Below are 15,362 nucleotides of genomic sequence, written 5' to 3' on the forward strand. Positions count from 1 at the left end.
TGTGCAGTTTGGTACTGAGGAAAGGCGACAAAACCAAGCCTGGCGGAATTATTAATATATTACTATGAAGATGAAATATCAAAATTAAAACTAAGAAGCTTTGTCTCCACCACGTATTTATTGATCGTCAAAGTATTTCAATTCTCGCATTCTGTCTAAATATGTGGGGGTGCCCATGAATTATTCAAAACGACCCAAAATTATTTCAAACAAAATACACTGTTCAGTTAACAAATTTGTTCTTCATTCGCCCTTTCAATATCCATCTCGTTGCCCTCGATGACTTCATGTCATTTCGGTCATTTTTACCTCTAATTAATAATAGATTGAGCATTTTGTGGATTTGCTTCTAAAATGAGATGAAGTCTTACATTTTTTAACGTTAGAATGGATAAAAAATATAAAATTCGTCCAATTTGGAACCAAAAGCATTTTATTTGATTGCAAAAGAGTGCAATAGAATGTATTATCCAAATGTGAAAATCGAATCACTCTAATGCATATAGGTTTGAATGAATAGTTTATTTAGTAATAAACTATAGGATGTAGTCCAGAATATATTGCATTCAGTTCAGTATTTGGATTATTGGATTTGTGCAGGGAGTATATATTTAGTTCAGTAATCCTTTTGTCGATTTTTTTGAAGTGTTCAGTGACACTAGGTTTTTTGAGAGTATAAAATCGAATCTGGTATTTAAATAAATATAAATATTTTGTTAATAGCATTGGCGCCATTTCCTCAAGAATAAAAAAATATATTTTTCGTATCAGAAGCTGTATCAAACTTGATTTTATTTCAAAATAAATCCCGGTTTATCCAAAGAGTCACTACTAAAGAAAAGTTCCCTTACATTTTTGGTGCATGGCAAACCTACTTTGAAAATAAATGATAACTTCAATGTGAAATATTCAAAGCAAAAATATTTTTATTTCTATGTGCATACATGTCTATATCCTCGTATCGATTTCAACTTCTGAACGGAGTTGCAATGGAATTTCATTATAAATAGTTTGCGGAACATGATCATTGCAGCGATAAACAAGATCTGACCAAATTATCATCTCTTGCGAGAAACAAAAAACTCCCAATCTTCCGCCTTTCAACGTTGAATCAAAGACGTTACCCGAGTCTGCGACCATATGTTCACCTTCGAAAATTCTTAATCTTATCAATCCAATTTTTGGGCGATGTAATAGTAACCATCTATAAGCTGTTTTTTCTCTCCAACCCAGATTACTTGAATCTTTCCATAACATTTTAACTTGATCTTTGGTGTCACCTGGAAAGCAAATAATTAAACATTAAATGGAATTCACAGTTCCGCTAAATGAGTGACTGTAAGCAGAATTGTCAATTTATGAATGACGCGAGTGCCTTCAACTCACCGGAATGCCATAAACTATTTCTCAGCATTTGACCAGGTCCTGTATTACTGTTAATTAACTTCAATTGAATACCTGGATCCGCTGATGCACGAAATGGTGTTGCTTGCCAGTAAGTCTGTGTATTTTTTTTCCACATAACCGAATAAAATTTACTATTACTTTGATAACTAAATACGAATCCCACATAATCATCGTCAATTTCTGTATCGACGAAAAACGTTCCTTCGAAGTCAACACCACCAAATGCATCATATCCAATAGCCAGACCTGAAAAAAAGCAAATGTTAATTCAAATGTATTTTATTTTTAATATCGATTTTTCGGACAACGATTGCTTCTTTCTTAAATGAAATATCTCTGCAAATATTTACTACACAATTCGATTTGATAACATTTAATTTCCGATAAATCGATATTGAAAACAAAATACATTTGAATTAGTACTAAACCTGGATCACTATTTTCCGTTTGAACTATTTCAGCGCCTCGGTTATAAATCAACCATTTGGGATCGATTTGCGAGTCCCCTACTGGATCTAAGGCAATTGTCTGATACGTTCGGAAGTCTGTTGAAAAAATCTTCGAATTGTTTGGACAATTGTCAAGAGCATTGGGAACCAAATCTAAATCATAGTCATCTTCGCATTTATCGCCAATACCGTTTTCTAAACAATTTAGAATAAAGAAATTTAACGGAATTCGTATACAAATACAATTAATTTTCTTACGATTCAAATCTATTTGATCTGGATTAAAAACGATCGGGCAGTTATCGAATTCGTTTATTACACCGTCCTGCATATAAATGAATAAAAAAAAAGCATTTAAAAACAGGACAAAGGAATTGTATGTTTGTTGCCTACATTATCCTTATCCTCGTCACACTCGTCGCCTCTAAAAATATTTGTTTAATTAATTTTTCTCAATTTATTCAGTTCTCAATTAATTTTAAAACTTTATACCTTCCATCGCCATCTGTATCAAGCTGATCGGAATTGGGAATTTTTGGGCAATTATCTATTCCATATTGAATCCCATCTCTATCTAAATCCAAATTATTGTCACACGAATCCCTATTGCAGACAATATAAATGATTCAGTACACAAAGAGCAACCAAGATCTACATATGCGTTTACAAAAAAAAAAATCCACAGTGTTTCAAACTTACCCAACCAAGTCACTATCCAGATCCTGTAAGGAAGTAATAAAATTTATAATTTTAAGAAATTAATGATAGTTTTTACTCTAAACATATACTAAATGTACCTGTTGTAATGGATTCGGTGATGTGATGCAATTATCGCATTTGTCTCCTACAAAACATTACAATTGAAGAAAAAACGTATTTATTAGCAAGCATCATTCAATTAAATAATCATAAACATACGCACCTATACCATCGTTGTCCAAATCAGACTGATCGGGGTTTGAATGGAAGGGGCAATTGTCATCTTCATTCAAAATACCTTAAAATTGAATATGTAGATTGATTTTATTTTCGTCTAATTAATTTTAATTGGGATTAACGCTAAAATACCGTCATTGTCTGCATCAGAGTCACATAAATCACCTTTAAAGAGTAAAACAAAATTTCAGTTACTGTATTGCACATTTCCACAATTCGCTATTATAGTATATCATTCCCATCGATATGAATCGGCTTGATCCTAGTTGATTCTATTTTAATAAAAATACGCACCTATTCCATCGTTGTCTATATCGGCTTGGTCATAATTGATTTTATATTTACAATTATCACATGCATCGCCCTAAAATTTCAAAATATTAAATATAATATTTATATATTAAATATATTTATAGTGTTATGGTTACATGTCTATCTCCACCATCTGGTTCGGAGTCAAGCTGATCCACGTTGTAAATTAATGGACAATTGTCGATGTCGTTCAAAATACCTACAAATTCAACGGCATAACGATATTTACAAGATACTTATAACCCAATTAGTATCCATTATTATTCTTAACGTTTTAATAATAAGACGATATTTATATCAATGAGTAGTTATATTTCATTATCTTATATCGAAAATGTAAATATGTAAAAATACCGTCATTGTCAGCATCAGGGTCACAGCTATCACCTAAAGAATTTGCAAAATATTCATTAAAAATATCCTATGTATTTAGTTAAAACATTTGATTATTTCACCTATGCCATCGTTATCAGCATCTTCTTGTCCCGAATTTGGAATAAAAATACAATTATCTTCTTTACAATGTAAACTAACATCCGTACAATTCAATGTATGATCTGGCCACCCATCTAAATCACTGTCTGGCGCACAGTGCATTCCATCGCCACCAAATCCAATTTTACAAACACATTGAAACTGTTGAAAACGATATTAAATATTAGACTATCAAATTACATTCAATGTCGCCATAGAAATACTACACTCTTATATCGGTGGTATTAATATTTAGTATTTTGGGATTTTCAGCTACGATTAATCCAAAAGGACTAAAAAGTAATCCAATGGGATCATTTTATATTTTTTAACTTGAGTTCAATAAACACTTTTTTGTTGTTTGTAGAAAAATATCTCAAAATGAATCTTCCTTTGGAACACTGTTTCATATTGTATTGACAATTACATGAAACTTCAAATGCTTGTCATTGTCATTCGATTGCAAACATAACCTTTCACGGTCTTATGTTTATTGTGTAAATCACGTGCACCGTTGTCGAAAAAACTAAATTTTGTTTCTGTTGGAATTTCGATTAGTTTGTTTATTAGAATATAATTCTCAATAGAATCCTTTTTTCCATCGCTTCTGTGCAATTTATTAGATTTCTGATGAAATGTTTTATAGCTAGTGAAAACAAAGTAAAGAATTGATTAGCGAATGGTTTTCAATAGAATTTTGGGTCGGTTCGCATCAATATCAACATTCCATGTCACAACCGCTTTTGTGTGCTCAGTGATTTTTTTTCAAAAGGGTAACATGGCAAACATTTTGCAAAATTTTAAAAATCCATCAGAATCTTGAACAACCGAAACACTATCGTAAAATGCGTGTTGACGAAAGATTAATTCTTGCTTTGTTGACGAATGATTTTCAATAAGATTCTTTTGCATCGAATATCAACATAAATTCCGTATCACACCTTTGGGAGTGTAATTTAGCGAACATTTTGTCAGCATTTGAAATCGGACTGCAGAATTATGAAATTGTATTTATGCAAGAGTGAAATGAACGCATTGATATTTGTTTATTGTGAACCCGTTCGATCACATGAATCGGTGATTGTATATTTTGATAAATTTTTAGAGGCCTGTTTTTAAAATACCAGGAACCTATAAATTCATCAACAATAATACATTGCTAAATCAACCGATTTTTGAGTATAATTAATAAATTTATTTGATGGCATGCATAGTCTATCATAGTCATTGTAGTTTTTGATAAATATAACAGTGGCCTGAATATTTTTAAACCGGCACTTTTATATTTATCAAAATTTTGATTATTCATCAATATTTCGAGGTATAAATATCGGTGGAGATTCCAATACGTTAACAGTTGCTAAAAATGAGCGGTCGCAAACGGAATCACGAATCGGCGTTTAAGCCACGAAAGAAGATAAAAATTAAAGAACACCAAACAATTAAAAAAAGTGCTCGAAAAGGTTTAAAAGTGAATCTGCCCATTAACACTGGAAAATTTGCTCAGTTGATTGACGTATACGTATTAGAAATGACACGGTGCTACATATTGGGTGCACTGAATTTGCATTATTTCACCAGTGATCATTTCAAGCGCAGTACAGACGAGCAAATCGAAGCATTCTATACTCAATTCGTCGACAAAAAATTTTTTCGAGATTGGTTTTACGGCGTTCAGTTCATTGAGCATGCATTTAACGACGCCAGAGAAAGCGGGTACAGGTTGTGTTACGGCATTTGGTACTATTGCCAAAAATACGGTGTTCGAGCTCCAGTAATTGGAGGATTCGGGAATGTAGTTGAATACGCAGTACAAATGTTTTATACAAATTACAAAAATAATATTTGTATGCACGCTCACTCACGCATCCGAAAGTTTTTCACACATCAAAACGCGAGCAAAGCACAAATTGATGACACCATGGATTTCTTATTCAAGCAAAACTCCAACTGTGTGCCAGACCTGGATTTGATGTGGGAACTGGAAAATACATTAAAGCCAATCCGATTCGACGATGGGAAAGGGTACTTTTTTGCTATGGAAAGCAATTGGTTCAAATACATACCAATATTTCTGAATTTGCAACAGTGAGTTTTCGTTCATTTATTATTGTGAATCAAACGATTGTATTTTTTATGCGATTTTTTTCCATTTTGAAAATTCTACAAATATCACACGAGTAATTTTATCAATTTATTTTTTGGAAAATATACAAAAATAGGTACATTCGCAATCATGAACGTGAACGAAAAGCCGCATTGAAGCGAGGTGAACGAACCGAGCTTCGTGAATACAGAAATTTCACCGTGGTACCAACGTCATCGTTCGAAAGACATTACATTCGAATTGATCGTAGAGTGTTTTATCGCATGTTGAGACAGATAGAATGTCCACATCGATTATTTCGCAATAAAAACGGCGGCCCAAAACAGGAGGAAGAAATCAAAAATAAAGAATGGGATGTATTATGGCGTCTGTATTTCGACATCGATAGCATCGAAAGAGAACCGAGAAACAAAAATGATGGCCATGCAACAATAAAATTCGACAACTCCATTCAAACAGATGGTGTCGGTATGTCATTTTTGATGGAACGAACAAAATTCATCATTGAAAAAGACGATGAAGAGCGTATGAAAGAGACACAAGAGATGCTTCTGAAAAGCCAACAAGTGTATGGTCTCGATCCTGGACTACGTTTGGTCATTGGTGGTGTGCGCATTAACAATTTCAACGATCGAAATAATCGCACTGAAACAATCATTCGATTGACATCGGGCCAATACCAAGATATGATAAATTCATCGCGACGGAACAAATGGCGCAAAAAGTTGACAACTGAAATCGATGAAAAGATGCGTCTACATCGTGAGTCATTTGATGAGCAGCCTGGTCCACGAGCCGAAGACCATAAATCATATGCTGATCATATTTTGCGTCATTTTGAAGAAAAGTTCACAGCATACACACAGTATGAATACGCTTTGCAAGCATTTCTCCAGTACATTGACACGAATAGAGCACTTGATGCATATGCAACCAAGCTCATCGATGGTAAGCAAACGTTCATATTTGTCGGAGATCGTTTCATTGCGGCAGATTCACCAGCCCGAGGATATATTCGATCGAAGGTGCGAGATTTGTTCGAGAAGTTGAAACGTCGCCGTAAATGTACAGTGGTCGAGGTGGACGAATTTCGGACGACCAAATTATGTTCGTTGTGCTTCCGTGAACTTGAAAAACCGACAAAAAGAGGCAAAGTAAAGGAGAAATATCGCTATCTCACATGCCATGGATGCGAACCATTGTGTGGAGAAAATGTGCTTGGAAAAGCCCAAGGTCCGATTGAATCACGAAAAAGCAATCGCAAATTGACGCAGCAACGAAAACATCGTCCCCGTACTGATGGTCCACGTATGGCATCAAAATTTCGTAAATATGAAGAGAAAACTCGAATTGGGCGTACTATCACCTGGAATCGTGATGCAAATGCAGGTCGTAACATTCTCTACAAAGGTTTGTGTTTGTTAAATTGATATGCTCTCAGTTTAATATGAACAAGTCAATGAACAATAGACAATGAATTCGTTTTTTTTAATTCCTTACAAACAAACAGGATGGTGTGCTGTTATGAATATAGAGCTACATCCAGCATTTCAACGGCATGTTGAAGAAGAAGAAGAAAATGCAGGAGGAGGAGATCCACCGCCAGCACCGCCAGCACCGCCAGCACCACCAGCACGAGCTCGACAATCAAGACGAGCAGCATCCAATCAAGTATGTAATCATTTCAATAATTCTGCTTTGAATTTATCTAATCAATTGAAGCTACACATACTTTTAATTTACGTTCATATTTAGAAATTGATATAATCATTGTCATTTTCAGAATCAACAAACAACACAACGAACATTGCGTTCTCATCTGGATCAAGCGCGGAGCTCTCGGCCGTAAGCCCTGGGTTTTGTGCGGGATTTCAACGTGGTCCTACAATTCGCTACAATTAGTAAGTATTTAAATTTAATCCTACAGTGCTAAAATTTAATCCTTTTGGATTATTTTGATGAAAAATCCCAAATGATTAATATTTAATCCCTTCTATTTTACAGTGTACTCACACGTGCAAGCCCAATATATGTATGTTGACAAATGGCATTCTTATCGCAAATGGTTCCGTCAGGACAAACATTTGGCATTGCATAACAACCCGAACTGATGTTTTGAATGTATCCTTCAGTACATTGACACGCAAATGAGCCCACAGTGTTTTCACAAAAAGAATGTGTCAATGTATCACAAGGATTATGTTGTGCACACTGAATTTTTAAATAAAAACATTACATCACTCAAATATTTAAATCATAAAAATTATTTTACCTCATCTATATCTTCACAAAATGTTCGATTACTATTTAGTATAAAACCAGTGGGGCATGAGACACATCTATAATAAGGTGATGATGACATTGAAGAACATTCGGCGTCTATTTTGAAATGAAAATATACATATGGCATGAAATTAAAATTAAAAAAACAAGAAATTTTTCCATTATTGCCCAAAAGGTATTTGTGGTACCACCTTATTTTCCACACTGCATAATATATTTTACTATATTTCCAATTTCATTGTGTCCAATCAAAGATATTTTCCAAAAATTTCAGTTTTTTAAAACCGATTATTTACAGATGTCTTTTTATTTAATTAAGAAATATAATATTAGTAATCGATTATTAGTTAGTGGGGTAGAAAAAATAAAATAAAAACAATTAATATGTTATATCAAAAATTTATTCTCTTATTCATGTTTGTATCAAAATATTTAAGTACATATTTAAAGTAGAAAAAAAAAACAATGAACGCCAATAAATTTTTGATATTTCGATTGCAATTGATTTTTTTACAATCGAATTAATGTTCAATGTTCCTCAATCATGTTACTAATTTTGGGTTTTTTCTCATAATTTGTAACTTTTTTTCGTCTGCAATTCACCACATTTTATTTTACCGGGAATAAAATTCTGAACTTTGAGCAAAAGTAAGGGCACATTGTCCTAGTTTTTTATGTAAATTATTCAATTCCAATTAGTCATATTCTTTAATATCATAAGAAAATATTACTCAAAATTATACAGTTCATACATGAATTAGAATACATAATCTAGTAATTGTTGCCCATTGATTTTATAACGAAAAAAAGTAGATAAGATATTTTGTCCACATTTGTTTAAAAAAAAAATTGCTTTCTATTGATCAACATTTTTCGAGCGAATTGTGAAATCTGTATTTGATGTCGAAAACCTATGGTGGTCTCAATTAGAGTATTTAATACAAAGTGGAGGATGTGGTTTTTTTTGACGAAGAATACTCGGATTTTCGGTGACTGTGATACAAAGACTGCATATTATGTCCTTCTGAAGATACGAAATCGGAACCTGTTGAATATTTCGAAAGAAGAAAAATTGGTACGTGATTTGGATATAACAGCAAGTATGGAAATGTGAATTGTCCACTGGAACAATATATACATGTGCATGACATCGACACGTTAAAGCAATTTTTGATGGGATGATATTGATTTAGTATACCATATTGGTTTTCGGCGATAGATATGTGGCTATGCACGTTACAAAAATGAAGTATAAAATAAATAATGAAATGGAAAACAAAATGTAAGTAAGTAAATGTTTTTTTAATAAACATTTCTAATTAAATTGTTATTTTATTATATTATTAGTCCGAATTTAGAGTTATTGCAAATAATAAGTATATTTACTTGATGGACAAGGGTCACTTTGGCAAGCATTTATTTGAACGCATTCTCTTCCGTCTCCTGTCCAGCCCATTGGGCAGGAAGCACATTGAGCGCCTTCAAGAGTATCGTAGCATTCAACATTCCTATGAAATTAAGGTTAATAGATTATTCAATAATAGCCAAATATTGAGTTCAAATCACCTCCCAAGCAACAATATTTATACTCACGGGAAACATGGGTGATCAGAACATGTTACACCTTGCTTGCAATTTTTTCCGTCGCCTATCATTCCTATTGAAATATTAACAATCTCTTTATTCATTATAACAAACACTAAAAAATATTCCATCCACAAAAAGAAAAACATTTATTTGTCAATAAGACACTTACAACCTGTATGCACGACTATTACAGAAACGAAATTATTATACTTTTTTATTGATTTCCTACCTGTTGGACAGCGTCCACATCTTATACCATTTGATGCATCATAGCACTGAACACCATCATAGCAAGGATTAAACGTGTCGCAATTTTCTTTGACTATTGGTGCGGATTCTTGGCAGCCAGCACAGTTTTCGATTAGACGACGCAAATGACTGATTTCTTGATTTTGATGCGCAACTTCTTCTCTCAACAATTTTACTAATTGTAATAGATCTTGAATTGCTTTTGACATAATATCTATAAAAAAAAATTAACAACGATGTATCTTTTCTTGAAAAATCATTATAAAAAAATTCATAACAATTTAATTTGATGAAACATTCAAATGAAAACCAAAAATTTGAAAACATGTGTTCAAAATGTGGCTTATAACTATAAATATGTATAATTGTTTAAATCCAGACATACCATCACAATCACCATGCAAAATCGGTATATCCCCACGCCGAAGTGTGTCACGAGGTTTTTCTTCAATTGCTTCATTGAATCGATCATTTGCAGACTGATACCAATTTCGAATATCACGTTTCTTATTTTTTTCTTCAAATAAATCCATAAATTATATTTTTTAATTATAAATGGTGGTTTAAATTTTTTTTTAAAATACCTCTGTCAATTTGTTTGTTCCGATTATAACGCTTTCCATTATGTTTATGTGTGCCTTTTTGACAATTGGCACGGTTAAATGCGGACTGAATGGACGTGTCAAAGTGCAAAGGATATTTACGTTCACGGAAAAGTTTGAGAATTGGTTCTTCCATTTGTAGGTACAATTTATTCAGGGCAACGTCGATTTCAACTTTTGCAGACTCATTACAATCAACATACAGGGTAACAGTATTTTCGTGAAAATGAAATGCAAGTGAACGTATTATTGATGTTTCATTTATATTAAGAACACTGAAATGTTTTGAATGAATAATTGAATTTGATGCAACGTCCAAAGTAATTCTCATTTGTTTACGATCCAGAAAGAAAGAGAATTTGTGTTTCAAAGACGGGAAATCAATCATGAATAAAGCTTCAACAGCTATTTGAAATTTTCGTCGAGGTCTACCGTTACCGCATAAAAAATTAAGTTAAGTGATAATTTTAATTTATTGAAACATTTTCGATTGCATAATTACCTGATATGACGCATGCTAACGACAAAATCATCTTTTATGAATTGCTCTAACTCATTTGATGAGGCTGAAATAAGCATTTTTAAATTCTCCGTAAAACTTCCATGGACTGTATTACTTCATGAACATTGATAGATATTACCTGAATCTAATGATAGTGTCTGACCCAGTTGTATCAGCAAAAAGAGCATAAATATACCCAAAAATATTCTCATTTTTAATATGTATGCAGTAAAACTGTTGATGGATGAAAAAAAAAATATATTACATAATTTACGATCGATTTGAAATCCCAAAATTTGGTGAAACGCAATATGCCACACAAAATCATTTTTAATAGTTTTCTTTTTAATTGAAGGCACACATTTTTTTTCAATTTCTCTATAACACAAGTTTAACGTGGAAATTACCCATTTTTAAAAGTATCTGAATCATTGCGAAAATATAACGAAAATATCTAACTGGATAAAGAAATGGCTACTCAACATTAATAAATCAAATTTCATTTGCTCTTATTAGTAAGATTCTGTATAGGAAATAATTTTGCTCTATTCAAAGTGAAAGAGAAAATAAATGTATGTAACAGTTATTTTGTGACCACTCCTTCAATCAGAAATGCTTTTTTTATTCATAGTATATTTGTGTAAATAAAAATCAATGTAGATTTGATTCATGAGACCGAAAAGATTTAAATGAATCGGAACGTAGAATTGAGAGTTGCATTTCAAAAACTTACACATCTTCTTTTTAATTTCATTCCCCACTACATGTTTATAATCATTAACATAATGGTAAGACATAAATCTTCCAGTTAAATGGAATTCAAAATATTTATCTCAACCAATAGAGATTTTTTGTTGTTGTGAAAATGAATGACACTTTTTCGGGTATTACATGGCAGCTATAAACGTTAATAAATTGTTTTTATCTATAGCGTTTGAAATCTTTCGCATGTTGAAACGCTTTGATTGTAATTTATAAACAACTCGGCTATAAATACAAATTTATTTTCATTTTATTCTTCTACTTTTTGTGGTTTTCCACTTTAGAAGAACTGATCATGATTTCATTTCCTTTATGTATTGAAACGAACAACTTATGATACCTTTTGATATTTTTGAAGGACCCTCCTAGTGGGCCACCGTCGTATTTTGAACACAAATGACACCAGTGTGATGGTAAAAACAAACTTTATGTCCAGTATGAATGACGGAATTAGACACGCTTCATAAAAAAACTAAGATTTGGATTAAAGAAATGAGCACAAGAGGCACAACTAATGGATGTGAAGACCCAACAAACTACGAACATTTTGTTTTATCTTACCGACTTTTACAAGTTTTATCTCTGATTTCATAGTTTTCATTATTATTGGCCACACTTTTTTATTGTATGTCAACGTTATATACCAAAATTGATGTCAATCACTGCTTTATCAGATGAAAATCATTTGATCTGTTTATAATTGACAGGTACGCCAGGTTAAAGTGGTTTAAAATGAATTTAAGGTATTAATGTTGATTTAATGCATGTATTGGTTCTTTCAAAAATAATATTCAAACGTTGTTTCGCACGTATACATTTCAAGATTTTTAATATATATAAACATATGTTACAAAATAAAATAAAAAGTTTTGAACCAAACAAAAGGATCGTGCTGTGTTATTGTTCAGAATATTTATTCTTATGAAATGGGGTACATTTCAAATGATAAATCTTTGGTTTACATTTTTGGGGTCCACCTCATTCTACAGGCTTGAATCTATTACAAGTCATCAAAATTCTATAATTGGTAATACAAGGTGGTAATCAGAGCAAGGCTGGATTTAAAACTAGATTAAATAGAAGAATGACGCTTCCTACGTTCTGTACTGTCACTTGAAGATTAATAATATTAATTAAAAGAGTGTAGGTTGATGCAAATATCAATTAACATATGTACACTTGAAAGTTCACATTTTTCAGATCAATTGGCTTATCATACAACTGGTGGTATGTCTGTTATAATATTAAATATTGAATAGAAAAAAATGCTCAAGAAGGCGAAGAAAGTGTCGAGATAATGCCAAAGTATTCATTTTAAGTGCTTTAAATAATAAGCAAATATTTAACCAATTAAAAACATGAAAACGTTTATTTGTTTTTTTTTTTTTTAATAAATGTACTTGTTGAATTTTGTCATTAAAAACAACAGAAAATCTCAAATTTTGTTCATCATATTAGATGCTTTTTCTTAATGAAATCAATTTGTATTTTTTATCCATAAAACTATTTGTATGTTCAAACAATATATATTGTGTCATTCATGTTCAATTGTGATTTTCAGAAAATCATTTTCTATTTATTTTAATGCGTTATGACATGCCAATTATATGATTGATTGATTGGTGATGATTGAACTACAAAACGAAACTGCATTTAACCAATATATACATAGAGTTTACTTAAATGAATTTCAGTTCATGATGTCTTTGAAGATGTTTGTGTCTAATGAAAAAATGTCAAGTCTTATAATGGATATGCAAATTTCTTTTGTTTGCCAAAAGTATTCAAATTTTTATTCTTTAAATTCTTAAATGGGGTTTTAGAAATTTTATTGACAATATTGGCCATCAGAAGATTTAAACAATAATCATATGAAGATTTAAATAATCGATAAGGCTTATGGTTGTTGTTTCCTTTGCTGGCCACTGATTAAATTTCGCATTATGTATATATACAAAACGTATAACAGGTACAGTTGATGGCGATATTTTAATCAATTCATTAAAACATTTTGTCACTGAATAAATTTTACTTTTTAGTAAGTGATTTCGGCTATATGACATGATTCACAAACAGATTTTAAAGTAAAAAAGCCATACGCATAACATTTAGAGATTGTATGACACACAAAGTTTGAAGTTGATGACCGTATTTGAAGTTATTTTATGATTAAAAAATCAAAATAACAGTGGCAACACGATTTGCACATATAAAGAGTGATTCAAAACTTTAAAAAATGATGATTTTTATGTAAATCTATCGAAATCCGTTCACAGTATTGAAATACGATGAAATGGGGTGGCGCTACGCCACATTTTTGCCCCATATGGTCATTCTCATTGAATTTAATTTCAAACAAACATACAGATTTAAACACCACGCACTGAAGTCTTTCTTATGATTGCTTGTATACACGGTACGAATGGAAACAAGATTTTCAATTTAAAATAAAAATTAACAGCAGTGTCTGTATGTACGCTCTTTGAATGAATGTGCGAAAGAAACTTTAAAAGGTTGAACGTATAACAAGCAGCTCACAAAAGCACAAATAAATAAAAAAACCTGCTTTTTTCCTACACAAAATAAACCCAATTATTATTTATACAAAATTTGTCAAATCTGATTGAGTTAAATAACATACAAATAGAAATATTGTTAATAAAAATTGTGTCTGTATAAAATTCACAAATAAATGCTCCACTATAAAAGATACGATTTTACTTTTAATTTTGCAAATTATAGGATATTCATAATAGCTTATATCAATCCCATCCAAATAGGAAATACTTCTTTTATTTCAAATGTGTACTCAAAAATATGCTTAATATCACTGTACCTTCTTGAAGAGTTCTTTTTATGTTGTAATTATTGTTAAATCGATTTTGAGAAACTGTTGTAAACCGTATTCACATTTGAAATTTTTAGCATTGTTAACAAGTCATTTTTCTCAAACTATTCAAGTAGTTCAAACTGCGAATGTAAACACAACTATTTTTTATTAACAGGAAATAGAGACTGCAAGAAATGATTTATAACTGTTATTGGAATTTCCGAAAACTCATATATAAAAACAGTTTTATTTCTTCACTCGTGCTCCGATTTAATCTCTTTCAAACGTTTTAACGCTTTGAGTCGCGGTTTAACACTGAAACATACTTCACTGTTGAATCTGTTTACATCTGAAACATACAAAACGTGATGTACATATACACCTTATATCACAAGCAAAGTTTATACAAACACATTTGTCTCTTAGTGTAGACAACATACTGCATTCAACACACTGTGCTGTCTTATGAATGGTGTAGAGAGTACAGAATTAAGAATATTGCGTTCGACCAAATATTCACCAAGCGCACGCTCTTCGATACAAAAGATAATTTTGCCTGCCGAACACATGTGTCTAGGTAAAAAAGAGCATCCTACGCATTGCGACTGATCGGTGTTTTTTTTTAAATTATTTGTTTCTTTCATTCGCTTTTAACGTAGTTCGCCCGATGCTTTAAGTTATATTCAAATCAATGTTAATAATAATGAGAAGAAAAAGTCATTGTGGTATTTTCGTTCCCTCTCTTTTAACATTGCTTATTCAATGATCTTAATTGAAATGAATCATATCATGAGATTGTTACGATGGTTTCAGTATGATGTTCCTTGTGGAATGAATAAGTATTTTTCGAATATACTAGTAT

The 15,362-nt window shown here is 31.7% G+C and overlaps 2 protein-coding genes across 4 annotated transcripts; one reads left to right on the forward strand and one right to left on the reverse strand.

The window, feature by feature from the left end:
* Positions 1-792: 792 nt before the first annotated feature.
* LOC116346324 (cartilage oligomeric matrix protein) lies at positions 793-14,825 on the reverse strand. Its single transcript, XM_031776303.1, has 25 exons — positions 14,507-14,825; positions 11,048-11,142; positions 10,909-10,972; positions 10,389-10,834; positions 10,190-10,321; positions 9,785-10,018; positions 9,562-9,625; positions 9,355-9,476; positions 7,958-8,064; positions 7,699-7,896; positions 3,560-3,740; positions 3,459-3,491; positions 3,221-3,303; positions 3,087-3,156; positions 2,925-2,957; positions 2,779-2,853; positions 2,654-2,700; positions 2,556-2,578; positions 2,349-2,459; positions 2,250-2,280; positions 2,115-2,181; positions 1,836-2,051; positions 1,387-1,653; positions 945-1,280; positions 793-874 (listed from the first exon to the last, which is right to left on the reverse strand). The coding sequence occupies exons 2-24, from the start codon at positions 11,118-11,120 to the stop codon at positions 949-951; spliced, it is 3,009 nt and encodes a 1,002-aa protein (XP_031632163.1). The 5' UTR covers positions 11,121-11,142; positions 14,507-14,825; the 3' UTR covers positions 793-874; positions 945-948.
* On the forward strand, positions 4,476-8,165 carry LOC116346325. 3 transcript variants are annotated; one of them, XR_004201574.1, is made up of 6 exons: positions 4,476-4,531; positions 5,051-5,603; positions 5,801-7,095; positions 7,196-7,356; positions 7,469-7,586; positions 7,690-8,162. XR_004201574.1 is itself a non-coding variant. In XM_031776304.1 (4 exons), exons 1-4 carry the CDS (start codon positions 4,945-4,947, stop codon positions 7,532-7,534), a joined length of 2,181 nt encoding a protein of 726 aa, XP_031632164.1. In that variant the 5' UTR covers positions 4,892-4,944; the 3' UTR covers positions 7,535-7,623. The 3 variants fall into 3 exon arrangements, 1 of the variants encoding a protein (XP_031632164.1); XR_004201573.1 differs by lacking the exon at positions 4,476-4,531 and having other exon boundaries at positions 4,892-5,603; positions 7,690-8,165; XM_031776304.1 differs by lacking the exons at positions 4,476-4,531; positions 7,690-8,162 and having other exon boundaries at positions 4,892-5,603; positions 7,469-7,623.
* Positions 14,826-15,362: the final 537 nt, after the last annotated feature.

Source organism: Contarinia nasturtii, unplaced genomic scaffold, assembly GCF_009176525.2.
Source record: "Contarinia nasturtii isolate CC-2019 unplaced genomic scaffold, AAFC_CNas_1.1 Cnas_scaffold_1500, whole genome shotgun sequence".
Taxonomy (NCBI): Eukaryota; Metazoa; Arthropoda; class Insecta; order Diptera; family Cecidomyiidae; genus Contarinia; species Contarinia nasturtii.

What these genes read in the sequence shown, in the direction of transcription:
- LOC116346325 (XM_031776304.1), top strand. Translation starts at nt 4,945, where the DNA reads ATGAGCGGTCGCAAACGGAATCACGAATCGGCGTTTAAGCCACGAAAG. An exon ending in CGATTCGACGATGGGAAAGG is followed by an intron (nt 5,604 to 5,800) that starts GTACTTTTTTGC and finishes ATACAAAAATAG; the next exon opens with GTACATTCGCAATCATGAAC. An exon ending in GACGAGCAGCATCCAATCAA is followed by an intron (nt 7,357 to 7,468) that starts GTATGTAATCAT and finishes TGTCATTTTCAG; the next exon opens with AATCAACAAACAACACAACG.
- LOC116346324 (XM_031776303.1), bottom strand. Translation starts at nt 11,120, where the DNA reads ATGAGAATATTTTTGGGTATATTTATGCTCTTTTTGCTGATACAACTG. An exon ending in GAACAAACAAATTGACAGAG is followed by an intron (nt 10,322 to 10,388) that starts GTATTTTAAAAA and finishes ATTTATTTGAAG; the next exon opens with AAAAAAATAAGAAACGTGAT. An exon ending in CAGATGGTGGAGATAGACAT is followed by an intron (nt 3,157 to 3,220) that starts GTAACCATAACA and finishes TTGAAATTTTAG; the next exon opens with GGCGATGCATGTGATAATTG.